This window comes from Pezoporus flaviventris, unplaced genomic scaffold (genome assembly GCF_033815535.1).
Source record: "Pezoporus flaviventris isolate CSIRO_AGI_PZ_B2104156 unplaced genomic scaffold, CSIRO_AGI_Pfla_v1 ptg000066l, whole genome shotgun sequence".
Taxonomy (NCBI): domain Eukaryota; kingdom Metazoa; phylum Chordata; class Aves; order Psittaciformes; family Psittacidae; genus Pezoporus; species Pezoporus flaviventris.
In genome coordinates, this window is record NW_026892614.1 from 13549000 (window position 1) to 13575989 (window position 26990).

Below are 26990 nucleotides of genomic sequence, written 5' to 3' on the forward strand. Positions count from 1 at the left end.
GGCGGTCGGGGTGCTCAGGCCGTGAGCAAAGGGCTGTGGTTGCAGGGCCGCCCGTCCGATGTGCTGCCTTCTCCTCATGCGAGGTTTGTTTCAGGCGTGACTCGCAGCATTTGCCGTGCCGGTCCCCATGGCAGCCATCTACTCCGGGATTTACCTGAAGCTGAAAAGTGCCAAGACTTCTTGGGAGGATAAACTCAAACTAGCGCGGTTTGCGTGGGTTTCCCACCAGTGTGTTCTACCTAATAAAGAACAGGTTAGTGCTCTTAATGGTAAGCGACGGAAGGGAAAACCCAAAAAATCCCAGTAGTTAATTGCTGTTGAGTGTGAATTAATTCACAGAATCCAGGTCTAGCTCTTGACCCTCCCTTGGTAGTTGTGCCAGTATGGCTGTGACGTGGTGTCTCTTGATTTGTGCGGTGGTACAAAATGTTTTCATAACATCATCTTTCAAGTAGTTTCAGCAGGAAGGTTTGCATTAGGGCAGGGAGAAAATCTTTCTTATAGAGAGGGTAGTGCACGAATTGTGTCTCTGGGATAGCTGAAAAACCACTGTCTTCACGGCTGTCATTAACACTTGTTATTATATCCTGTACAGGATGCTCTGGTCTGATGTCTGATGCTTCTGGTCATGGTTAAGACCAAAAACTTCAGGGTGGGAGAACTGACTGCCACTAGACATGTGGTTTTTGGTGTTCTGAACCTGTTGCGTATGTGCAAAGAGTGCGCTGTGGATTCATGGGCTGCTCATTGGAAGGTGGTTTGGTGTCCTCTGCTTGGAACCCACCCTGTCCCCTCAAATTGTTTGTTTTAAGCCTGTTTCCTGAGAGTCCGCTCAGTGTTTCCCCGAGGGAGGGGTGTCTTGTGCTGCTCCACCAGCCTAGCAGTTTTGAGGGGTCTTGTTCACCATCAGAGACCCGTGTTTTGTTATTTTAGTTAATTGGAATGTTACACCATAATTGTATTTTTAAATCAGTAATTTAAATTAGCATGTTTCAGCCTTTTCCACTTTGCACACTGCTAAATTCCTAGGCCTGAATTTCTAGGTAGTGAATTTAAACATTTGGAGAGGGGGAATGTGAAAAGAATACCAATTGTCAGAAAGTGAGAATCATCTGATTCTTTATGTTTTGATTTAAGACTGTATTGGCTAATCAGTTTTGGCTGTCAGAATTATGCCCTGATGAAAGGACCTTAAGATGTTGTCTCTTGAGAGCTGTTTTGAATTGGTACAAGGCCAACACTGGATTTAGAAGGAAGGCTCTTAAGAACTGCAACCTACAAGGGTGAACTTCTCTGCTTGTTCAGATCCTGTCCTGCTTGGATGCAGAGCAGTTCTCAAGGCGCAGGTGTGTAATTGTGAAGAGGTGTTACTTTTGTCTTGTTTTCACATGGGGGTTATTAAAGATTATTTCTTTTCCCTTTTATTAACAGGTATTACTCGATTGGGTAAGCCATGTGTTGGTTTCATACTACAATAAGAAACCTGAACTGGAAGATGAAGTTGTTGAGAAACTCTGGGCGTATCTGGACAATGTTATCCACAGTAAAAGGCTACAGAATCTCTTAAAGAGTGGGAAGACAATTGGTCTCAGTTTTTCGATTGCACAGGTAACTAAAACTGGGGATGTTTGTTACGTGCTAGATAGACGTTTGTATTTTCTACAGTGTAGGACTTCCTCACAGTGTCAGGCATTACATGAAATATATAATAATTAATCTGATGGCTTTTAGGACCTCTACTAAAAACTTCTCTGTTTCTGTTCTGCAATACAGTTTGTATTTGTGCAGCAGTAAGCCAAAAAACTAAGAATAGTTTTCCTCTATGTCTTTAACTTCAAGCTATCAGAGAGTGAACTGGTCTTAAGTATTGCAATAGGCTTAGTTCTGTATGTTGCTCTTCTATATTATTTACTGCTTATATTGCTGTTTTGCCTGGAAGTCTTAGGGAGAGAGACTGTTTTCCCTCACAGTGAGCCTCATCAGTGTGTTGGGCTTGAATACTTGTGCACTGTGACGTGCTGTCCAGCAGACCCTGCAGCTTCTTATGATGACTCTGAGCAGTGGTGGCACTGAATCATTGTTGATCTTAATCATAGCATTATTTTAGCCTCAGATGAAAGTGCATAGGGGAGAATTCAGTTACAGTTTAGAACTGAACCAGAAAATCTAGCTTTGTATTCAGCTTCCTGGATACAGAAATAGCCTGTAAAGACAGGGAAAATGACGCTTTTAGTTGTGATGATGTGGAAGAAAGAGGGAGAAGATTGGCTTTATCTGCAGAAATTGAGTTGTGAGGTACAGGGAATTGGTTGATGAAATCTGTGCTTCAGAGATGTTACATAGAAAATGTGCCAAATTTAAACATGGTCTGAGGGTGAACACCTGTCTGGCTGAAGTTTAGGTGACAGACCAGAGTACCCTAAAGACCAAGGACGGAAGTGGTAAAGCATCCAGTCCAAAGAATTTGAGGATGTCTTTTAATCCAGGGGGGCTTGAGTTGAGGAGATGAAACATCCACTGGGAGCTGTAAGGAGACAAATGAGGTTTTTAACTCTGGAATAGATGTAGATTTGTAAATTGCTACTGAATTTGTTTGCTGACAAGATTATCTGGAGGTGAGAAAAGGGAGCAAATGTAAAGGGGATCAAAGGTAAATCAACACAAAGATTGAGAAAAGGAAGGAAAATGCAAGTTTAAGTGAACATTAATTCTTTTTATCTGTTCTTTACCCTCAAAGGGGAGAAAGAACAGTCCTTCACATTCCACACATCAGCATAGGAAGCTCTCTCTTTTTAAAATATAAAAATGATTATTTAGTCATGGGCATTCTTACTGAAGAAGCTTCCTAGATCAAAGGTGGGATGTGTGTTGTGTGTGGGTTTGTTGTTTGGAGCAGAAGTTTGGGGGCCTTGCAAAAAGGGAGGAAATTTCTAGTTTTAATTCTTACTCCCTTTCCACAGGATCAATTATTAAGATCAAGTATAGATAATCTTAGGCTGTTGCCAGCAGCACTGATAGTGAATGAGGGCTTTCTCATTCATCCTGTGGTACAAACAAATGCAGGGACACAGTTCTGACCAGAGGAGCTTCTAGTTTGAGACCTATGAAACCCAGCACCAGTTATGGCAGCTCACAGAAGGTGGTGTTGGTTCATTATGATGAGCTTTATCTTTGTGTGCAAAAGTGACTGTTTGGTTTTTCTTTCTTCCTAATCTGCAGGTCATAAATAAGAGGTTATCAGAGGCCTGTTCTCAAAAAACACAGCAAAACATTGGCACGGTGCTGAGTTGCTCCAGTGGCATCCTTTCTACTCCTTCTCTCTCCATCGTTTACACAGCAAAGTGCGAGCTCTTGGTTGATCTCCTCAGCAACCTGTCCAAGCTGGCATGTCAGCAGCTGGCTTCTGACGATGCTGTGGGCTCACAGTTGTTCAGCGTCCTCCATCTTACCTTTGCTCAGTACCTCCTGATCCAGAGGCAGCAAACTAACCCAAATCGTGTGTTTGGGCATGTGACAAGTCACTTGCTGCAGCCGTGTCTGCTTCTGAGGCACTTGATGACTGCGAGGAGCTGGACACAAGCAGATGACAACCATGTGCGTCAGCACCTGAACAGGGAAATCCGAAACCAGGTAGAAACTTTGCTGCAGGCTGGGTTATTCCAGCCTGAACTTTTCTCATCCTACAAAGAGGAGCTGCTGCCAGAACAGGAGCTCCAGGAGAAGAAGAAAGGAGCTTTGAAAAATCTTTTGCTACCAGTCAACACAGTGCAGACCAAGCTGGGCAGTGACTTTTGTGAACCTGCCCTCCATGGAGCTGTTGTGGCTGGGTCAGTGTCGTTGCTATATAAGCTCTTCCTGGACTCATACTGTAAGACAGAAAACCACCTTGTGTGTTTCCATATGTTCAGTAGGCTTTTTGGCTGTCTCAAGCTCTCTGGCTTGCAGGAGGGCATGAGGGAGGATACGCTCTCCCCTGTGGACTGGAGCACAGAGCTGCTTGCTTTGGAACAGCTTCTGAACTTGGTGCTTAGCAATGATATCTATAACATTGCCAGTGACCGTATCCGGCACAAGGAGGTACAGTTTGGGTTTTACCGTAAGGTAGCTCAGATGTTGATGAGTCACTCCCAAGCTTCCGTCCCTGCTTGGTTCAGGTGTCTCAAACTCTTGATATCATTAAACCACCTTATATTAGAGCCAGACCTGGATGACTTAGTGGCCTCAGCCTGGATTGATGCAAAGGTCTCCGAGCTACGTACAAAGAAGCCCCAGGAGACTCTCATCAACACCATGTTTCAGACTTATTCCAAGCTGCGACAGTTCCCACGGCTCTTTGACGAGGTGCTGACAGTCATCTGCCAGCCAGCAGTTGATGAACTGAGGCTGCCTGTCTTCTCTGCTGGCCTGACAGTAAAGCTTCGTGAGTGCCTCCTTGAACTGCCACCCAACCAGATTCTGGATATTTTGTGTCTCTTCGTGGAGAAATGCCAGACCCTTATCATTTCTGCTGTTGAAGGGTCAGTTGACATGTCCTTGAAGCTGCTGTCAGTGTGCTCAGTGCTGCATGCTTTTCTGTTCAACATGAGAAGCCTAGATGATATCACTCCTTCCCCTGTGGTCCTTCGCACTCAGAGTCTGTTGGCAAAGATGCAGAAGGGAATCATTCAGCCACTGATGGAGCTGCTGCAGGCTCCTAGGAGAGAGGAAGAGAAGTCAGACCTTTGGCTAAGAAAGGCTAGTGATTCTGCTCTCCTCCTTGTTTACACTTGGGTTGAAGTAGACACTTTGTTTGGTATTAGCTGCAGTAAGTATGTGTCTCCAGGAGCTGAAAGTGCTGGTGCTGTTACTGAGCCTGCTGCAGGGCACTGGGGCATTTCAGCTCTCCTCCCTGGTGTGAAGGAGCAGTGCTGGGACAGAGTAATGAAACTTGCAAATAGTTTTACGTCCACTAGTAAATACTGTTTAGAACTGCTGACACTTCAGAAAATGAAGATGATCTTAATGCAGAACAAAGCTGACCTACAGGCCTTGCAGCATGCTGCAGCTTTCATCCTGGAGTCTGGGAGATCCAGCATGAGCAGGGGAGAATCTGAACCATGGGATGGAGATATCGTCGCAATAAGTGATCTCACCTACGCCGCAGCACACTGGCACCTTATCATATCCAACCTGACTATCCTCTTGCCATATATATCCTTGAAAGATGTAGAGTACATCGCAGATGTGCTTCTAAAGACATTAGTATTGGCCAAAGCTCAGGAAGATGCCACAGATGAGGAGCCTTCCATCAGCATTGGAAAGGTATCTCTTGGTTTGATGCATAGCTCCTTTCTCCCAGAAATGAAGGTCCTGCATTGTGCTTTTATGACCAGTCTTATTCATCAGTTCACTAGAGTTTTGTCCACTGCTGCCAGGGATTCAGTAGATCTGCCACTTCAACAGCTGTCTGCAGGTGACATCCCTTGGCATGAAGAAATCCTGGCTGGCTGCAGACCTATTGACCTGTTGGAAGCACCGTCAGAAAACAAACTGCTGAAGGATGAGGTCAGCTTGTCTTGGAGGACACTGGAGAAGGTTGCCCAGTGTATAGTATTGTTAGCAAAAAATGGCCGCCCTGTCATCCTGAAAGAAAGCCATCTAGAGAGCTTCTTGGGTTTGCTGGAAGTTGCTTCTCTTCTGAAACTAGACAGTCTTCTTCCCTCTGACTGTACCCGGTGTTTTCTGGTGCTGCTGTCCCTGCTGGCCAATACCAGGGCTAGAGTCTCTTGCAGCAAGCCGTTACTGCTGAAGTTTTTAAGCACCTGCTTCCACCTCCTGAGGTGCCTGCAAGATGGCAGGAACATCAACTCTGTTCTTAAGGTGTTTCATGCCAGCGATGTTCTTGAGGCTCTTATGGCCTCCCAGCTTACAGCTAGCAAATTCTTCACTGATGTCTTGACTGCTCCTGTTTGGGCACAGTATCTCCAGGAAATCCAGGCCTTTTTGGAAAACTTCCTTCAGATGATTATTGAAAGAAGGCAAAGTGTGAGGCTCAACTTGGAAAAGTTCATGTCTTTCCTGGAGAGTTGCAAGCCGGACATTGATGCAGCCCAAAGCAAAGGCTGGAGAAATGGGAATCCTGCGGCTGGGCAGTTACTGCTTATGGCATTCACCACACTGTGTCATGTTGTCACGCTCTACCTTCAGCAGCTGCCAGAAAAAAAGCCACACTCTGCGGATGTGCTCTCTGCTCTCTTGGAGCCAGTAGTTCTGCAGATGGTCAGAACTGTTGAACAAGGGCTTCAGAGGAGCACCTCAAACCAGCCTTTGCCTGTAGCTTTCATACCATCTGTCACTACTCTTCTTAAAGCAGATTTGAGCCATGCTGTCCAGGGCTGGCAGAAGGAGCCCAGTGGGTTTTTGGAGCAACCTCGTATTAAACTGTACCAAGAGTTTTACTCACAGATTCTGAAAGAGCTGCCGTGTGCAGGGGATAATCTGCAGTTCCTTCAGTTTTCGTTGCAGTTCCTGACAGTCTTCTGCTCAGTGCCAGAGCTGTATCCTGGAAAAGAAACTGCCGTCACTGTTGCTTTTGCTATAAAAAAGCTTCTCGCTGGTATGAAAATTCCTTTTCTCCACTTCCTTTGTTAATGTTGCAGCGCAGAGGCGAGTAAAAGCCGTTTAGGAAACCATAGAGCTTTCTGAAAAGTCTGTATTGATTTACTTCTGTTAAAGCAGTAGGCTATCCTTTTATAAATGCATAACAGGAAAATTTTCAAGGAGGCAATGTTGTGGTACCTGGACCACAGCCACCATCTAATTCAGTAATGATCCTCTGGAAGATGTAAACATCTTAATAAATTGAGGTCCTGTGTTGCTCATCCCTGTAGAGCATTTTGACAGTAACGGGAACATGGTAATGCTTCTGCATGTAGGGCTGAAGGTGCAGTGTCCTACTCACGTAGTCGTTATAGGAGGCACCACTGAAGCAGCTGATGTGGACCAAGGCAGATCTGGTATGGCTTATCTGAGGATCTCGGAGGACCTTACATTGAAATACTCATCTCTTTTTGTATCTGATAAGGCAAGGTTGTAGGACAATGGAAGTCACCTAACTTAAGGATGCTGAGCACCCATAATTCTGATAATGGCTGTGGGAGATTGGCTGATCAGTCCCTTTATCACCATCAGATGAAGAGCCAGGGCTAGAAATTACATGTAAAACTTCTCTTGCCAGCTGTGTGACTTAATGGCTCCTTTAAGTTTGTTGTTCAGAACAAGAGGTGAACTGAACACAGCATAGGCATAACTGTTCTCTTTGACTTCTTCAGACAGCTGGAATTTGTCAAGCTTACTGCTAACATGCTCTAGTGCAATGCTCTCCAAAAATAACATGAGCATGCAGCCTCAATGTATGTTTATTTGTAAATTATATGCATGTGCTACACTACTGGTATGCCAGATACGTTGCAGAGCATGCACATGAGATAAAAATGAAATAAATACTATTTTTACATTTCATTTTATTTATGAAGGACATTTCATTTGTAATTCATGCATCTTAATGGATTATCTTGTGCACACCCTCGAGTGTGCATACCCCACTTTGGAGGCTGCTGCTCAGGTGAACTACAGTCATAATGTCAATGTTATATTGGTATTAGGTAGTTAGGAACAGAGCACAGCTCTCCATGGAAAATCTGACCTTGAATTTGCGCAGCTGAGTTTGAGCTGAAACTCATAGATAGAGGCTTAGTCTGTCTCTTCCCTGGCCGGCATTTTGATCCTTCAGCGTTTTGCAGGGTCCAGTGGGGGTACTAAGAGCCAGGATTTCACATTAGAACTAGAGACCAGGAGGATGTGTCAATTGCTGTAATTTTTCTGATGACTTTTCTCCTGTCTCTGTGCTTCACATTATTAGTGAAAATTGGTAAAGTGCTTTAGCCTGGAGACATAATTATTCACTATAAAAAGCTGTAAGAATTTCTGATGAATAAGTAAAGTGTTTAATAAGGTGAAATACAGATTCCTGTTGAAGAGCACTTTTGGCATTACCTATGGATACTTGTGGAACTTAAAAACAAGCCTTCAGAATCATTTAAGATATAAGTTAGTCTGGGACTGTCCACATAGTAATAATTGAGTAGGTGGGGAGTGTGACTTACGATCAGCAGAGAGCTAAACTTGTCAGCTTAATGCTTTTGTGGCATGTCATGGTTCTCTGGCAGGATCTGTAGTGAAGCCTTATGGCTTGTTTAGCCTACTCTCTTGGCTTGTGAACATGCTTTGTTGCAGTGTTTCCATACTACTGAAGGCTTGCGATTGGTATGGTGACTACTTTGCGAACCCTAGGGTAGGAAATACTTGAGAATAGCAGATAATTGCATTTGTGGGGACAGAGGTAAAGGGAAAGCATGGGGCCCTGTATGCAGTTGAGTGTTAGAAAGGTACTCACAGAGCTATTCTGAGGTTCAGTTCAGTCTGTTTTTACCTGTGGAAGTCCTTGTCTTGGCAATTGATTAAGACATGTTTATGCCTCTCGAATATGCAGGTCCTGCAATCACAACCCAGGTGATCAAAAGTATGGAGATGGAGCTGACAGAGGTGCTTGTCCAGCTGCTGGGAAACTGCTCTGATGAGGAGTTTTATACCATAATGAGGCTGGTGCTGCAGGGACTTGAAATGAGGAACGTTTGGCAACAGAAGGCTAAAGTAAGGCATGAGCTTAGTTTATTGTCAACTTCTTTCTTCAGTTTACTGTATCTTGAAAAAGATTTCCTTGGCTGAGTGACATCTGATAAATATGTTTCCCTCTTCCTGCTTCATGTTCAGTGGTCAGGTCAAATTAATTTTCATGGCTATGGCTTGATGACTGTGGCGAGATATGTTTTGGACATAGAATCATAGAATGGTTTGGGTTGGAAAAGACCTTAGAGATCATGTAGTTCCAACCCCCTGCCGTGGATAGGGTCACCTTCCACTAGACCAAGTTGTTCAAGGCTCTGTCTAACCTGGCCTTCAACACTGCCAGGGATGGGGCATTTACCGCTTCTTTGGGCAACCTGTGCCAGTGTCTCACTAAAAAATTATGTATTTTTTTCTCTGTAAATTGAGAGAGGTGGAAAGATCATGGAAACCAGCTGGAAAACTTTCTGTCCAGCTGAAGGACTCGGCAGTGTTAATTCCGTGTATTGTCAACAGAGGTCACATAGCTGTGATGCTAAATACCATGCTGGATTCTTACAGAATCATAGAATAGTTAGGGTTGGAAAGGACCTTCAGATCATTAAGTTCCAACCCCCCTGCCATGGGCAGACACACCTCACACTAAACCATGTCACCCAAGGCTGTGTCAAAGCTGGCCTTGAACACTGCCAGGGATGGAGCATTCTTTTTTAATACTTGCTGATGAGAGTTCTTGCTCAACAGATCCTAGCAGCCAGTGTGTTTAACCTGTGTTTGCCTGTAGCTCTTCTTAACAGGGTTAAAGGCATTTGCAGAAATACTGGCGTTTTTAGGTAAAGCCAAAACTTGCACCAGTGCTTTTGGTATTTGTCTCTATAAAGACTTTTAGTCTGTAATAACTAGATACCACTCAGTAGCTTTTTACATACTATGCCTTTTTCCAGAGTAGCTTAAGCAGCTGTGGTGACATATCGAACACTTTTGGCAAAAAAGCCAGTTGTATTCTCCATAGAAAGCTTGGTGACTTGAGAATGAAACTTGGATTAAACTTGGTGCTTTATCTGGCTCTTATTTGTTAGAAGTAGACATGAATATGTCTGAAATAGACATGGATATATCCAAGTCTGTCTGGAATTCTTATACTGTGAATATAATTCCTGCCACCTGAGTGTAGTTTGTAATATGTTTCTTTTATCAGTCAGCAAGTAAAAAAAAACCCCTGCTGCCAAATGCAGCTTTCTTAGTGTATGGTGTACTGGTGTCCCTGTATTTCTTCTGCTACCCTTTGTTACCTAGTGGCAGCTGAAGGCTTTCCTTTCTTCAAAATCAATTAAGCCTATTTGTACGGTAAGTTGATTCTAAAACAAAGGTAGCATGCAGTACATTTGGGCCAGTGCTGCTCAGCATATTGAATTTTGTTGAGCTGCTGCTTGCTTCACAGTTTCCAAAGTGATGTGTTGGTGGGAGCACTTGCATGTGTCAAGGCTCTGATAATGCTCAAAATTGCCACTGCCCTTGGAAGAGCTCTTGTATACTTGAAAGGAGCCAGTGCATCTTGTACCTGTGACTGATCATCAATCTGCTTTCTGCAGGAAGTATTGTCAGCTGTTACGCTAACCAAATTGTTGCTCAGCTGCCCATTAAGTGGAGACAAAGAGAAAGCTTTCTGGTTTGCCAGCCCACAGATAATCACAGCTTTAGCTGTAAGTATCTCGTTATTATAACTTCATTAACTATCACTTTTATTTGTTGGAGTCTGTAGTGGTTACATCTAACATGCACAGAGGCATACAGGAGCAAAAATGTTATGATACTAACCAAATCCACACCAGATTCACCTGCACTTTTGTTTTTGGTCTAGACCCTTTCTCTCCTCCTTCCTTAAGTAAATCTGCTCCCATAGTACAGAGTGTAGGTCATCCCTTTTTACTATCATTAATTCTCTGGAACTGCACCATGTAATCTGGAGCTTGGGAGAAACGTTTTAGGCTGCAGAGAATAGAGTCTGAGTCTCCTGTCCTTCTTCTTGGCCAAAGGAGAAGGTAACTGTCAGCCGCATGTCATAGTAGGAGCCAACAGTGGCAAAACAAGAAGAGTACTCATATTAAAAAAATAGTAATATAAATTCACTGAATTATGAAGGGGAAATGAAACTTAAAGTAACCAGCCCAAGTTTCCTGTCCTTCATGTGTACAACATGCGAACTTAGTGACAGAGCTTTTCTTCTCTTGTGGTGATGGTGTCTATAGACTGGAATTTGTCTGAGGTTGGCCTTGCAATGCCTGGGACTCATGAGCATGCACTTTCTGCCTGTGTGTAAAAGAGAGAGCAGCAGCAGTGCATTCATGTGAGGAGGTGCAAAAAGGTGCTGGTTGACAGGGAACTGGGGAGTAGTTCCAGTTCCACACTATCATCAATGCTCACTTGAAATGCATCATAGTCACCCTCACCCAGGGTGCAGTTGCATGAAAATGTTTAAAGTGCAAACTGTCCCTGCCAGTCCAGCTTGCACCAGTCTAGTTCCATGGACTCAAGTCAGAGCACAGTGGCTTTCTGGTGTGTGAATACTAGTCATAGGTGGCTAATACACTCCTCCTTACCTTTTTCTTGTCTTCTTGTAGATGCAAGCCAAAGAGGCCTGTCAGGACCAGTCACTGATTTCCACCATAGTCATACCTATTCTAGAGACTGTAGCAGCTCTGCTGAGGCAAGGAGAAGGGGTTCTCATAAATCCACACCACGTGGCATTGGCATTCAGCATTCTCCTAACAGTCCCTCTCGATCATCTGAAGACAGAAGACTATCGTGGTGTCTTCCTGGGAATCCATGAAGTGCTCTTCTCTGTTGTGCAATGTCATCCAAAGGTATATCTGTAAGAGGGTGGGAGGAGGGGAAAACAGAGAAAGAACCAGCACAGGGGCCTGTGATGACAAATTTCTTTTAACAGTGGTTTTGAAATTTGTCCTGATAGTTTGAAAGTGCTTTGTATCAGTTGTCGTTTAAAAGGCTGAGAATCTGAATATCACATAATTTCAGTTGCTCTCCTGCTTTGATTTATGCCTGCATTATTGGTCTTTGGCAGCAGATTGCTTATCGACATCTGATGCTAGATTAGAAGAAAACTTTCCCTTTTTTAATGATGGATTTCTGGAAGCACAGATGGCTCAGGCTTTAGGATCTCATTCTCACTGGAGATCAAGATTCTGCAGTTCTTTGAAAACAGGGCTTAGACATGTTAGAAGTTGGTGACCTTCAAACATTGTACCATCCTGGTGTTCTTGTCAGCCTTCTGGCACAGGAAAGTGAAGTCATACCAGGAATACATGGAATATGTAGGCAGAGGTAGAAAAAAAAAGGAAAGGGGCCTCATGCATTTATATTAGGACTGAGAGTGAAGGAAGTGAAAGATGGGGAAATGTCAAATTCTAAAAAGCAAAGCAGTACATATTGCTAAAATGCCCTTACAAAAAAACCCTGTGGTAGAAAGCTGCCTAGCCAGGCTGTTTTCACGCAGTAATCTGTAGTGTTACTGGACCCTGTGTTCTGTGAATCTGTCTGGCTGCACAGGATCTCTACCAGCAAGAGCAAATTCCCTAGACATTAGGGTACTGAGTCAAATGCTACTTTGGAGAGATGAAGTGACTCTACTATAACGTTTACTTGTTATTTATACTTGCATATGGCCAGGACTGCAGTTCTGTCCCAGGATTCTCATGTGCGAGATACCGTGTGGATGCGAACGAAAAGATCGTCCCTGCTCCTGACAGCTCTATAAGCTATATAGTTTCCTTCACAGGAGTTCATCTCCCTCAGACTATGGAGTGGTATACTTCTACCCTCTCCGCTCTGTTTACTGTGTAATCTCCGATGTTTTTATTTTGTGCCTTTGCAGGTGCTGTTGAAAGCGGCACCATCTTTTCTGAACAGTTTCCATCGTCTAGTTGTTTCTGTCATGCATGAAGGACGTCAGAAAGGAGACAGAGGTACCATATCTTTTCCACTTTTGCATTATATATACACACTGTAATTTATATGTGTTCTAGAAGAGGAGATGGAGAACAGGGCAGTCTGACACCAGAAGCAAAGTCCTCAAAACTTAGCTGTGGCACTGAAACTGTTAGCCCTCTCTGTCCTTTATGTAAAATTGAGGATGAGGTTTGTAGTATTGTGGGCTTATGAAGGTAACTCTTGTGGAGCTGCATTCAGACAGCACTGCTTTTGATGATTAAGGTATTCTCCACTGCCTGGCTGGTTAAGTAGACAGGAACTGGTAAGGCTTGCTGTGCTCTTCCTATCAACCCATGTGCCTGAAAGCATGGTGGCTGTGAACTCTAGTGGTACATGCTAATATGCCTGAATTATAGCCCCAGGTCAATCCTACTAAATGGAGTCTCCTGAGACTGGAGCTATGTTTACTCCAGACCTGAACTGTCACCATTATGTTAAGCATAAAGCCAGAACATTACACATATCTGAAGCATCAATTGGGATTAAATAATATATCTGTATGTTCAAAATGAAGGAAAGATTGGTGCCAGACTTTGAGAATTTGCTTGTTTCTGCAATATATTTACATAAGGCAAGGGTCACGGGAAACTTATGGGTATGTGGCATCCTCAGGTTGAAATAAGTGCTGTTTATCCTTGCAAGACTGTTCTATTTTCACAACGGATCACATGAAAGCGGCTTCTGCTGCTATATTCCACGTAATAGAGCTCTGTTATAGATCTTTCTTACTATGCTGTTTCTAAGAGTGTCTTAGCAGACATTCTTAGATATGTCTTCTGATTTTCTGTAGATAGAGAATGTAATTTTCCTGTCTCTTTGTTCTCTCCTCCACAGTGCTAGTTAGGACTGAATCATGGAAGGGACCATAGCTGCTGTTTTTAGCACTTCAGCATTTATAACATACTTTTTGCCTTGCGCTGCATGTGGAGTTGCACTCAGTGTGCTCTTACAAAATAACCATTGTAAGAGATCCATATGGTGTGTTGTGGAGGTGTGGGGGCCTCTCAGCTGTAGCTTGATAAGAAAAGAAGATAAAGCGGGCATATTGGTGTTGGCTTCATGTAGTTCAAGAATCATGTAAGACTGGGTGATTCTTTGGGTTGTTTTCCTAGTTTTTTTTAAGCCTCAAATACCAGGCTGCAATTATCTTTCTGTTTTAGGCAACACAGATGAGTTTGAAGTTATACTGAGGTGTGCACACTTGGTGGAACGGATGTATACTCATATTGCTGCAGAAATGGAGGACTTCACTGTGTTTTCTGCTTTCATTGTGGCTCAGTATGTGACTGAATTGCAGAAGGTAACATGTTCTCATTCATCTTGAAAAGTGCCATGGTGTTGTGCTAGCTTTGGAGTTCCTGTTCCAGAGGCAATTGTGTTAAGTTTTATAAATCTGTGAAGTGAAAAATGTTGCTATGTCTCATGGGGATACAGGTTTGACTGAGACTCTGTTATTTTGAGCAAGAGTTCCTGAGAATCTTTTTTACCCAGCTCCGGAAAAGTCTGTAAAGTTGTGAGCTGTGTTTCTTCTAAGGCAAAACAGTGCAATGCCTATTTACAGAACTGCTTTGCTTTTTCTTCATCTAGTCTTTAGGTTCTGCCAGCTAGTCTCGGTTGTCCAGGACTGATAGCAGTTAGGGCTCATCTGGCAAAGTAATGGAGAAAACTTCTCTTGGAAAATGCCTTTTAATCCAGTCTGAATGAGTAAGTGGATGGAAAAAAGTGTTCCCAACCTGGACAGTTGTAACCTTCTCAGTAATTCTCGTTTGGAACCAAAGTTATCATTCCAATCCTTACTAAAAACAGCTGTCCCTGCTATTACAGATGCCAGAGCCAGGTCAGTAGCTTCTCACATTCAGACCTAAGTTCAAATTGTTGTTCTGTTCAGCCTAATGGATTTAGATTTCACCACAGTTTGAATGCTGCTTCGTGTTGCAAGTACTGCAAATTGATTATTTGGGGCTCTGGCCTGGGCATGGGCTGAGATACAGAAAAGAATTTAGTTTTTGTTTTTAGGCTCTTTTACCACAAAAATCTCCTAACTGGTGCTGTGTTTCTGAAAGCTCATGGTATAACGTGTGTAACTAACCATGAAGGTTATTACTGAGCTTAAACTTGGCTGTCTTCTCTATTGCCTTAGCCTATTGTCTGACATAACCTGGGATATATCAGGTTTCAGCCATGTTATTTAGCATTCCAAATAAGTTGGTTAGTGTTTACATAGTAAACATAGTAATTCAGGAAATACTAGGGACAAATTACGGTTAAGGCTACTTCTGCTCTATTTAACTGTCTCTGAACTCTGTAATCTGTTCATTGCTGAATGTAAGTCAGAAAGCCTGACTCAGATTGTCAGATGACCTTTTCAGGTTGAAAGGACACTTACCTCAGTATTAGCAGGAGTGCAAAGTCTCATGAGACTTCCAGGAAAGTTTTGTGCAATACTTTCAGTGGGAATTGGAAGGTGATGGATGACAGCTGGAGCCACAGATCAGTAATGTACGCATGAAACCGTTGGGCTTAGAGAGGGGAATTGGTGTGGTGAGCCATCAGACGCTGTGACAGTTTTCTGTCTGACAGAATAGATAGATCACAAGTAGGTGATGATTTATTTGCTCATTAGACGGGTGAGAATTGATGGATATCAGAGGAAGGAGAGGCCTCAGCATGCGTGTCTTAAGAGGGGCACTACACATCTTTCACGTTGTGCTGCAGAGGGAGAGAAAAACTCTTTCAAACATTCATCTCGTCTGAGTCCAGATCAGTGGCTTTAAGCCTGTGGTCTGAAAACCCTCAGGGTCCATCAAAGGTAACTATGAAAAACATATTGGTAGATTTAAGTCTGTATGTGGGGATCTGCACACTTACTGGAACCCTTTTAAGGGTGTGAAGGCTAAAACTGGTGAAAGCTGCTGGCCTAAACAGCTGCTTACTCCTGAAGTAGTTGAGTAAGAGTTCCCTCAGTACTTCCTCTTTACACCAGGAAATAAAATATCCTTGTGAATTATTTTGTGTTAATCTAGAAAGACTGCTTGCTGGCTTGGGTGGCATCTATAGCCTCTTTTGTACTGTTGACAGTGCTTTTGCCTTGTTGTCTATGAACTGTTGCTTAATTCAGCAATAGTGAAATACCTCTTCACATTTTTAATGTCTCACATCAAGAGCTCTGTAATGCTTGACAAATTGGTTGTGCTAACTATATAGACCATAAAACGCTTACTAGCATAATTAACTGCCAGTCAGTAGTGGCAGCTGTTTAACTCTGTGGTTCTGCTTCCCATAGTGGTATTGGAGGGTGTTTATAGAAACTGCACTGCAAAGCAAGAATGGCACAAATAAGGCATGGGTCCAGATTAATTTGTGAAGTGAGGGATGCAGCTCCATTAACTGTAGCTCTGAGGTATCTGCTTATCCCAAGTGGGACATCTGGTCCATCTTGTCAATAGCTGTGGGTTTTCCTGTCCTTGTTCTCTGCAGTCATTTCTCTGCCTTAGGAGGGGAGATCACAGCCCACTGCATTCACTGGGAGTTGTGAAGCTCAACTGTTCTGTTAAATTAGCACATGATGTAGGGAGAAATAACATCCGTTATAACCAGCCAATAGATCAAATGGCACAGAGGGGAAAAACGACAACCTTTTGGACGTGCAAACTCTTCAGGGTCACAGATCCAGAGAAATGCTTATGTGCCTTAATGCCTGCTATAAGTTTTTCTCAGCTATGTTAGCAAGTCTAATAAAATATCTACTAGCTGTTTTACATTTAGGGCAGGAAGAGAGCACGAGTCTGTCACAGTGATTAGAAGTGCACTTCATTAGCACAAAGTTTATTAGTTGCCTCAGGAAGAAAGAAGTCTGAATTTTAATGACAGCTTTTTATGTAATTTTCATTAGGCCTGGAGTGCAGAGGCTTAGGTCTGGAGGCATAAAGTGAATTTTGGGATTCAAAGAAGATAAGACATGGTTCTGTGGCAAAAATAATGTGATGATGCCAGAGGCCAGCACTGTTTCAGGCAGTGAAGTGTTTGGCCAGTGATTTGTGAGCACAGGAGAGATTCCAGTTAGCCTGGAGCACCAGAGGACTCCACAGTCAGCATTGATGTTCCTGGTTGTAGTCGTGGTTCTGCTGGTTTTTGGGCTGGGCAGGGGTAATGGCAGGAGCAGAGCACTCAGTCCTGAGTCATTTGTTGTATACCTTCAACTCTCTGCATGACTTCAGGAAAGTACCTGCTTCCTGATGTTAAAACAGATCAAGGAAGTGCACATCTCCTGAGCTGCTTGAATGCTCCTTTTATTAAGACTTGTACATTGAAGTCCTCAGATACAAATTATTAGATAAATAACAAGTTAAGTGATGTTAAAATTGATTGACTACTCAATGTAGCCTAAAGGAACAGCTCATCTGAAACTGAGACTTAGGAGCATACAGCTAGTATGAGACATACAGAATCTACTGAACTGTGTAATCCAGCACAAGTATTTTGTTTTTTTTTAATTACAGTTTTTCTGCTGAAGTGATTGCATGTGATTCCAAGATGATCAGTACTGGTGTGTGTAGTGGCAGCACTTCTGTGGGTTTTATTGCAAGGGGCATGTTTGTTCTGCAAAACATGTTTGCAAAGATCAGGAAAATATTGCATCAAAATCTTGGATTTCATCTAATGGGCTGTTCCAGATGGTCTGATGCACCGGATGACATGTTGTCAGCATTTCATCTCTACTGACTGTGGAGACGGTGAGGGTGTTTTCTTGCCTTTTTGTCTTCAAGCGTAATGCAGTTTTGTTCTTCTCGTAGGTGACTTTGCACCCAGCTGTGAAGAAACATCTCACAGAAGGGATATATCACATCCTTGACCTTTGCATTGAACGGGACATCAAGTTCTTAAATACGTCACTACCAGCAGGTGTAAGGGAGGTCTTTAAGGATCTGTATAATGATTACAACCACTACCACAAAGCAAGAAAACACGGGGAGGAAAAGTACACTGCATGATGATTCCTGCCTGGTGCTGCATCATCAGTTGTGAATTGATCTTGCAGTGCTCAGAAAATCCTCAGTTGTTGTTTGGTTTGGGATGACTAGTGAGATCAAGTCTGAAGAGGGTCCTCTAACCTGGATTGCACCTATCGCTGTACAGCCAGCCTTCAAATGGGAAAGAGGGGAGTGGGGAGGGAGGATGTGCTTTAGATCTGGTCCTGCTGTACCTATGCTGGCCCCCAGCGAACTTTCTGGGAGCCCTGGGGAGCTTGCTGCAGCCTGGTACCAGATGTCAGGCTTTAGGCTTTAGCACATCCGTGGTGCTTTTTCCTCTGGAAGCAGTTGTCTGGTGTAAAAGCCACTGAGGGTTATAACTCTTGCTCTCCCTTACATAGTAAGAAAGATTAAAGCGCTCACAGTGCTTATTTTTGTACCTGTTGTTTTACATTTTGTTACTGAAGAAATTTGTGCAGTAGGTTACTGTGCAGAACTGTGCAAATACAGTAAAACATTTGAAAGCTTGTATCTCTTTGCTTGTTTGGTTTTGCTCTTCAGTGTAGCCCTGGGCACCCTGGTCTGAACTACTGAATTTCCTCCCCAGCTGTGTTATCCTGTGATCTCATGATAATCAAAAAGACTGACTACTTAGAACTCTGGTCGATTTACTGTCATTAAGCAATTACACTTAAGTCATCTGGGCTGTGGTCACTTTCAGTGTACATTTTTAGCCTGTTAATTACCAAGACCTATCTGAGACCTTTTTGATCTAAGTTGAGGCTGCTTGTTTTGCATTCACTTTAAGAGCAAGCCCTGGGACTTACTGCAGCTCAGCTGACAGTAATTTAATAAACTGTGGTAAATTAATCACATTTGAGCCTGTAAGAAGCCTTATCAAACAGCTCCCTTTCATTAGCAGTCCTTGCCCTGGGGCAGCTACCTCTGCAGCTCGTGCTGGTGCTTGCTCACCTCCTCCAGCTTTGCCATGTGGAGCCTCCTGTGCTGGCTAAACTTCATCCTTTGGACTGGAGATGATCCTCCTCACGTCCTGAACAGTAAGCTTGGAGAGGAACCTTTGACACTTGCAAGCGCTGTTCGTAAGTAGCCCCAAGAGTGGTATGTTATCAGTACTGTTCTAGATGCAAATGCAAAGCACAGCACCAGGTGGGCTGCTGCAAAGAAGTTAACTCCATCCAAGCTGGACCCTGTACACCACTGTGCCCTTTCTGTATTTTATTTCAGAGTTGAAAAGCTGATGTGGGCCAATGTTGGGAAGGGCAATTACTGCTGCCCCACCAGGCAGTGGGACAGAGAAGTAGGTCCCAGAAAGGAAACGTGTGTAAGCTGGGTGCAGCCCAATGGGCAACAAAGCGAGGGGGTCTCCAGGGTGAAGGCAGTTAATAGTGTAGTAAAAGGAAGGAAGGAAGGTTATGAGCACTGGGAGAAGATCTGGAAAGAAAAGTATAAAAAGGAGCACTAGGTTTGGAGCGGGGGAGGAAGGAAGTGAGGTAGCATTTCTGGCATCTTAAGTGTCAAGCCATATGGTTGCAAGCCACACACGTAGCTCAAAAGCTTCAGAGTGTAGACCAGAGAGTAAATAACAGCTTACTCATTGCTGTAAAGGAGATAGACTCTTTGAGTTGGTATGAGTTTTATTTCATTAATACGAACTTTAAAAATTTTATCAATATTAACTTTTTGGCTTGGAAATGAAAACGAGTGACGGGGTAATAGAAATAACAAACTCCTGCTATAACGGGGGCACAGTGCTTGGATGAATGAAAACTTGAAACCCTGCCACAATTAAACTTTTATTTCAAATATGCTGTGCAACTGCCACTTGCCCCCAGGCTTCTCCAGGCTAAGCAGCAGAGTTCTGAAACACAAAGCAGCATTTCTATGTAGAAGTTACAAAGGGGTTAAAAAGAAGGCTGTGTTTCACTTGCTAATCCTAGGGCTTTGTCCAAGAACTGCTCTGGGTTTTTTTTTTTAGCTAGAATAAATTAAGTCACTGGCAGAGGACCACCTGCTGAGAAAGCAGGCTTTGTTTGATGGGAGTCCGTTCCAATATGGGTGCAGTGCTCCTCTTTGGTCACACGATGGCGCCATCTGCAAGGGTTCGAAAGCACCCTCTGAAATCGATTTAGGAGTCCCTTCTCCTGGGCTGGGTTCGTTTAGGAGCTCTGAGCACCAGGAAGGTGAAAGGTTTGGAGGAAGCACCGTCTCAAGGCTAAAGGACAGCAGCGAGACCTTTGTTTCAGGCGAGTTGTGCAAGTGAACCTAAAAGCACAGTCCTGCACACAGTCTTGGCCAGACTTCCAGCTGTTGGTACAGTGCATCTCTTCCGAGGGCTTCTCTGGCTGCTGCTGTGCTAGCAGACATACCTCCTGTAGGCAGAGCTCACAGGCTGGGATATCAAGGTCCTGTGCTGGTCCTGTGCTGGCTGTGCTGCACAGGCTCAGCCTGTGTTATTCATGTAGGGGCAGTGCCCAAGTCTGCTGTGCCAAAACTGGCTGAAATATAAAATGAGAGACAGGATGGGCAAGAAGAGCAGTCATGGCCAGCAAAGATCACGTTGAGTTTATTTGTCCCTTGGTTTTGTGTAGCTGCTGTGAAAATCAGCTGATTTTTCTACTTATCTGGGGGTGGGACTTGATGTTTGACTTGTCTGCTGCTGTGGATAGAAATGCAAGAAAAGATGATGATGTAAGATAGCAGAAATTATTTGCTAGGTTAGAAAAAAGTTATTTTTCCTGTTCTTATCTGCTGGCAGGAGACAATGTACTGAGTACTTTGAGTTTGAAATGGATCAGGAACTTCCTATTTGTATACTTCTTGATGTGGGTCCAGGGCTGCTGGATAACAGAAGGCTCCTTCCATAGCTTCCTTTATAGGTTAAAACATAATAGCATGAATAAAGGAGTACTTTGAGAGCTCCCTATGTCATTATTACCGAACCATTAAGTATCTACGCGGGTAATAGTTTGCTGATGATACCAAACTGAGTGGGGAAGTGGGCGCTTTGGAAGTGAGAGCCACCTCGCAGGAATACCTGGATAGGCTGGAAGAGTGGGCTAACAACTTTGTGAAGTTCAACAAGGACAAGTGTAAGGTCTTGTGCCTGGGAAAACAATCCCTGCACAGGCTGCAGGGCTTTACTCAGCTAGGGAGAAGCTCTGGGGAAAGGGACCTGGGGTCCTGGTAGACAACAAGCTCAACATGAGTGAACAGTGTGCTGTTGCACAAAGAAAGCCAACAGGATGCTGGTTACAGCAAGGGCATCACCAGCAGAGATAAAAGAAGTCATTCTGCTCTACTCAGTGCTTGTCAGTCCACACTTGAAATAACTGTGTTCGGTTTTGGTTCCTGCTATGCAAAAAGATGTGGACAGGCTGGGGAGGGTCCAGAGAAGGGCCACAAAGATGATTAGAGGACTGGGAAGCCTACCATGTGTGGAAAGGCTGAGAGAACTGGATTTCTTCAGCCTTGAGAAAAGGCTTAGGGGAGACCTTATCACTGTGCTGTAGTATTTAAAGGGTGGACACAAAGAAGATGGAGATTCCCTCTTCACAGGGAGTCACATGCAAAAGATGAGGGATAAAGGGCACAAATTAGTCCTGGGGAAATTCTGGCTGGACACAAGAAAATTATTCACAGTGAGAACAATCAGCCATTGGAATAATCTCCCCAGGGAAGCAGTGGATTCCCCAACACTGGACACTTTCAAGATTTGATGGAACATCTTGTCTAGATCATGCTTTTGCCAAGGGAAGTTGGACCAGATGAGCATTGAGGTCCCTTCCAACCTAGTAAATCTGTGTTCCTATGACTCTAAGTTATAGTATAAGCTATAGTGGGATTCTGTAATCTTTGCGTGTTACACACTTGTAAGGACACTTGCCTTAAGCTACAACAATTGTTTTTCTACTTGAAGCAGATTCTGGCCATGCAGGTGGAGAACTGCATTTGTGTCCTGAGCAGTGTTTGCAAGCATAGAGAAATAATTCCTATTTTTTGTCAGTGAAACTACTGCTTGAAATTTTCCATCAGAAATATACAGAAGTGCCAGCCTACCATTGCTGGCAGTGCTGGCATCTGCTGCTCTGTGATCAGTGAAGTACTCTGCATATGGTTAAAGTTTCCAAAAAGGAAGATGCTCCTGTTGTTATACCAACCTGTAAGATTGTGAAGTCACAGCCAAGTGGAAGTAAAACCTGACTTGCTATGGAGCAGTGCTGATTTGTATTCACCTCCTTTTTTTTTTTTTTAAGTATGAAAGGGTTTCTTTGGGTTTTATTTGTGACTTTAAAGCCTGGAAAATTTGTGAAAGTATGTCTCTGTGACCTTCCCAGAGCTTTTAGTCTAGGATAGCCCTTTAGGTAACACCTTGACACATCTGCAAGACAATTTGGGAAGAATAAATGAAGGTACTCCAGATGCCTAAGCTGTACTGCTGTCCCTTTCCCCACGAAGAAGCATGCTGACTTTTGTACCTATTTCTAAAGATGGCAATGAATGAAAATGGCAAAATCCATTTTGTCTTTTGTAGGCATCTTTTAATGCAAGCGTAGAGTGGCAAGAGGTACAGGCCCTCAGTGACTTTCTAGCAGTGACTGCTTGGTCCTTTCTAGGTATAGAGTTGTTTACGTCAGAAAAGTCTTATTCTGACACGTAGTTCTGGGCTCCTCTTTTAAGACTGGTGGAGACCAACTTCTGCCCCAAAGCAGTTGTTGTTGGTTTGATTACTTTTTGTGGCAGTTAGGCTCAGAATTGCTTCTTGGAGGGAGAAGTGCCACAGCTGACTGGCTCTTCCAGCAGGGAAGTCACCGTAATGCCATTTCAGCTTCAGTTTCTGCAGCCTCCACTTGAGGGTTTGGCTCTGCAGGCTTTCACAGGGTGGTGCTGGGGCTTCTCAGGAGCATGCACAAAGCTGAACATTGTTGTCCTAAGGATTAAGACCATGAGCTGCTTCTGCTGCAGGAAAGGAGAGGAGAAAAAGAGTAGGAATGGCAGTCTGGGATATAATCAGACTGTTGCCAAGGCTCCCTGCTGATGAGATGACTTTGTTGATGATCTGATTTTGGGTAGGAATAGGAAGCTTACAAGAGGTAAAGAAGCTCTTGGTAGCTGACAGCAGGGTAACTTTGAAAACCAGGCTGCTCCTGGTTTCCAGCGCATCTTAAACACCCCTTGCTTTATTTGGTGTGCTACAAGCCCCTAGAAACCTCTTTCAGTGGCGGGCCTCCATGTGTGCAGCAGTGTGAACTGTGAGCGGGCACTCGCTGTCCTAACATGCTGCCAGGTGTGAGAGACTGTGGGTGGGAGAAGCAACAACACTGCTGGAAGAAGTGATTGATATGTTTAGTTTAGTTTCCCATGCCGGTTTTAGAGCAGCATGTGGGAGTTCCCGTCAGTAACCTCAGCGAGTGGGATGGTTGGGTCTGGGTTTTGTTGCTATCCCAGGAAAAGAGAGGAAGAGTAAATGACCATGTTACCAAAAAATCCAGTTTTCATGTGGGGGCACAAACAGACAAATCCATAAATGACAATTTACTGCTGCCAGTAAATTACATGGCCTGAGCAAAAAAGCCTCAGTTTTATGGGACAGCGTATTAACTTATGGAGGGAAGGCTGATTTATTACTCCTCATCCAGTGAGTAGTTGTCAGGGAAAGTAGCCATCAGTGCTTACCACGTGAGAAGAGATGCTAGAACAAACAGAGCTGATTTTAGCCTGGCAAAAAACATTGCCACTTGAGCATAGCTCAGCGTGCCCGGACACAAGTGTGTTTCTGCTTGTTCCTGTTCACAAGGCCTGGGGGTGCAGATGATCCTGAGCACCAGAGGCTGGGAGTAAAGCTCGGGGCTTTGGTGTGGCTTTGTTCCTGCATTTCCTGCAGGTCACCTTTGTGCTTTGCTTGCTGAAGCCTTACCTGCTTTGGGCTCTGACACAGACATGATTCTTCCCCGTAAAGGATTTGTGAGCTTTACAGAATGTTTAATGCTCTGTGGGTATTGAGGTGAGCTGAGATTTTTTTTAGTTACTTGTTTTAACTGCTACAGAGATGAGTGATGCAGCATTGTTTGGTTTATTCCAAATACCACAAGTGATAACCAGAAAACATGTAGGCTAACAGCATAATTTCATCCCCTTTTATCTTCCCACCAGACGCATGTGAAACTTGCTATTGTTTTAGTGTGTGCTTTACTTGCTTTTCTAGGATATGTCGGGACTGCTCAGTGTTTTCAGGAGACAGCTATGCAAATGTGAGCTGCTAGTACCTGATTTCTGCAGAGTGACATTTTAAAATATGTCCATGAAAGTTTTCATTACCTAAGCCCATAATGAGAGCCTAGAGTATGTGCCTCCTGCTACCACATGCAGAGGCAATGTGTCTAAGAAACCTGTTATTAGCAGCTCATATTTTGTTTGTGCAGCGACATCTAAGAGACTTCCTAAGCAACTTCTTTTCCCTTGCTGTAAAGGTGGATTTCTTATGGCAGGAAAGAGGCAAATCTGTTCTTCAGATCTGGGATTGAGTGCGCCCTCAGCAAGTTTGCCGATGACACCAAGCTGTGTGGTTCGGTTGATAGACGGAACGAATGCCATCCAGAGGGACCTCGACATGCTTGTGAGGTGGGCTGATGCCAGCCTCATAAAGTTCAACCAAGCCAAATGCAAGGTCCTATACCTGGGTCGGAGCAATCCCAGGCACAGCTACAGGTTGGGCAGAGAAGAGATTCAGAGCAGCCCTGTGGAGAAGGACTTGGGGTGTTGGTCGATGAGAAAATGAAGATGAGCCGGCTTCAGTGTGCACTCACAGCCCAGAAAGCCAACCGTATCCTGGGCTGCATCAAAAGCAGCGTGACCAGCAGGTTGAAGGAGGTGATCCTGACCCTCTACTCTGCTCTTGTGAGACCTCACCTGGAGTATTGTGTGCAGTTCTGGTGTCCTCAACATAAAAAGGACATGGAACTGTTGGAACAAGTCCAGAGAAGTCCATGATCAGGGGAGTGGAGCACCTCCCGTATGAAGATAGGCTGAGAAAGTTGGGGCTGTTCAGCCTGGAGAAGAGAAGGCTGCATGGAGACCTCATAGCAGCCTTCCAGTGTCTGAAGGGGGCCTATATAAGGATGCTGGGGAGGGACTCTTCATTAGGGACTGTAGTGACAGGACCAGGGGGTAATGGGTTAAAACTTAAACAGGGGAAGTTCAGGTTAGACATAAGGAAGAAATTCTTTACTGTGAGGGTGATGAGGCACTGGAATGGGTTGCCCAGGGCAGTTCTGAATGCTCCATCCCTGGTGGTGTTCAAGGCCAGGTTGGACAGAGCCTTGGTTGACACGGTTTAGTGTGAGGTGTCTGTGCCCATGACAGGGGGGCTGGAACTTGATCTCAAGGTCCTTTCCAACCCTAACAATTCTATGATTCTATGATCTCAGCCTGTGCTGTATTGTCTAGATGAGGAGAAATACTTCTGTTCCTGAGCCATGGAAACTTCACCAGCTGGAAACATCCTTTGACCCACTTGGCCTTTCCCTGCAATAGCTAGGGATTATCATCTGTCATGGTATTTCTGCCAGCACTTCTGCCCTAAGGTGCTATTTCTCTAAAAGCATCACCAGAACTGTTGTATTCTGTCTATTAGGAAGGGGACTGTCCCAGCAGCTCATGTTTGAGGGGAGATTATTAGCATAGCAAGAGGTGGGGAAAACCCATTAGTGTGAGTGGTAAGAAATGGTAGTGTTCGACTTAAAGTTGTGAAGTTTAATCTGTTCTTTCTAGGTAAGTGTAGTTCTATTACAGCTGGGCCGTGTATCCACGGAGCATGGGTGAATGGTGTTAAATTAGTCCTCCTGGCACTCCTCTGTTCCTGTTTTTGGAGGAGAATAGGGAGCTGTGTTATCTTAACACAGGCAGTATCTGGAAGATGCGTTAATCTCTCTGTGCAGATCCATGGTGTTGAGGAGTTGTGGTACATGCGTATTTTCCCTTGCCATACTGTAGCAGCAGTAATGTTTGGAGTTAGCTTCTGAACATGGTTCCTAGGGACTTCAGAGGGCAGAAATATGCCCCTAGAGCTCATGGCACTTTTCATCTTGAAAGCGCTTTATAATCAGTAATACATTAATTAGGCATTCTCCCTTTCCTTCCTGCTAATGAGGTTTATTAAGCTGAATGTATTTATCTTTGGGTAGGTTCTACAAGCAATTGAGTGAATAATTTTCCTAATAACTTTAATAGCAAAGACATGAAAGAGAACAGGGATGATGAGAAGAATGAGAGACTGAGGTAAACAAGGCTGCACTGTGAAAGGAGAGGAGCAATTTCATTCCAGGTGTAACTCCACCTACCCCTGCTGCTCCAGATGGCAGCGGTGCAGCCATTGTTACTTCTGTCTCCCCTAACCTACGTGTAATTGCGCAGCTATGCAACATTTATGCTAGGACGCACACATGCAAAACAGGAGCTCATGGGTGAATGGGACCTACAGGAGAGGAGAACATGAAAATAGTTTGGAATTACAAGGTGCAGAAAGCCTGTATGAAAGTTTGACTTTTACATATGCTTTCGGTATCTTAGGTGTTTTTATGAGAACCAGGATAATCTAGCAGAGTATTTCAGAGTGGGTAAGCTGCAGGAGCCGGGAAGTAGAAGAAGGTAATGAATAACTTTGTTGGGGGTTTAAGGCATTGAAAGCTGCAATCCAAAGTGAATGAAATTTTGCTTTCCTTCCCCATCTTTACCCTTCAAGCATTGTCTGTTGTTCCCTCAAAGCACACACAAACACACATACGGTGTATCTGTTACCATATGTATACTGTTTTGCTCCTACTCTCACAGTAAATGTTGGTGGAAGGACGCAAAATGTTTTCTTTCAATGAGGACATGGCCCAGAAAAGCTCTGAGGCTTGGTTAGTGGCTTAGTGGCTGGGATGGGGATGCTGCACTGTGAATTTGGTGATTTACATTTTAGGCTCTGCTTTTTGCTAAGTGATTTCACCTCTGTCTTCTTCCTGTCTTGTTTATTTAGATTCACAAGCTTAAGACCAGGAGGGACTACTAGATCATATGGCCATACCTCTTGTGTATTCCATCACAGTCCATTGAGCTTGATATAGTTACTGCTGTAGCAAATCCAATAACCTGTGAGTAAATCCAACATATCTTCCGTAAAGGCAAATTTTTGACATTAAGCTCTTCAGGGGCAGGAGTTGTGTTCTATCCATGCTTTAAGTAGAGCATCTCAGCAGTGTTATTAAACAAACATCAGGAAAAGAACAACAAGGCTAATACCGCTAATGTTAATTATAATAAAATCTATTAATATTTTATTGGTTAAGC

At 43.8% G+C, this 26990-nt stretch overlaps 1 protein-coding gene across 1 annotated transcript; it reads left to right on the forward strand.

Annotated features, from left to right (window-relative positions):
- Positions 1-94: 94 nt before the first annotated feature.
- Positions 95-18173, forward strand: URB2 (URB2 ribosome biogenesis homolog). Its single transcript, XM_061471282.1, has 9 exons — positions 95-253; positions 1432-1608; positions 3220-6595; positions 8531-8691; positions 10257-10367; positions 11286-11528; positions 12557-12647; positions 13833-13972; positions 17466-18173. Exons 1-9 carry the CDS (start codon positions 128-130, stop codon positions 17661-17663), a joined length of 4623 nt encoding a protein of 1540 aa, XP_061327266.1. The 5' UTR covers positions 95-127; the 3' UTR covers positions 17664-18173.
- Positions 18174-26990: the final 8817 nt, after the last annotated feature.

Coding starts and splice junctions, on each gene's coding strand:
- URB2 (XM_061471282.1), top strand. CDS start 128: ATGGCAGCCATCTACTCCGGGATTTACCTGAAGCTGAAAAGTGCCAAG. Junction 6,596..8,530: donor TATAAAAAAGCTTCTCGCTG/GTATGAAAATTC, acceptor TCGAATATGCAG/GTCCTGCAATCACAACCCAG. Junction 13,973..17,465: donor ATGTGACTGAATTGCAGAAG/GTAACATGTTCT, acceptor TTCTTCTCGTAG/GTGACTTTGCACCCAGCTGT.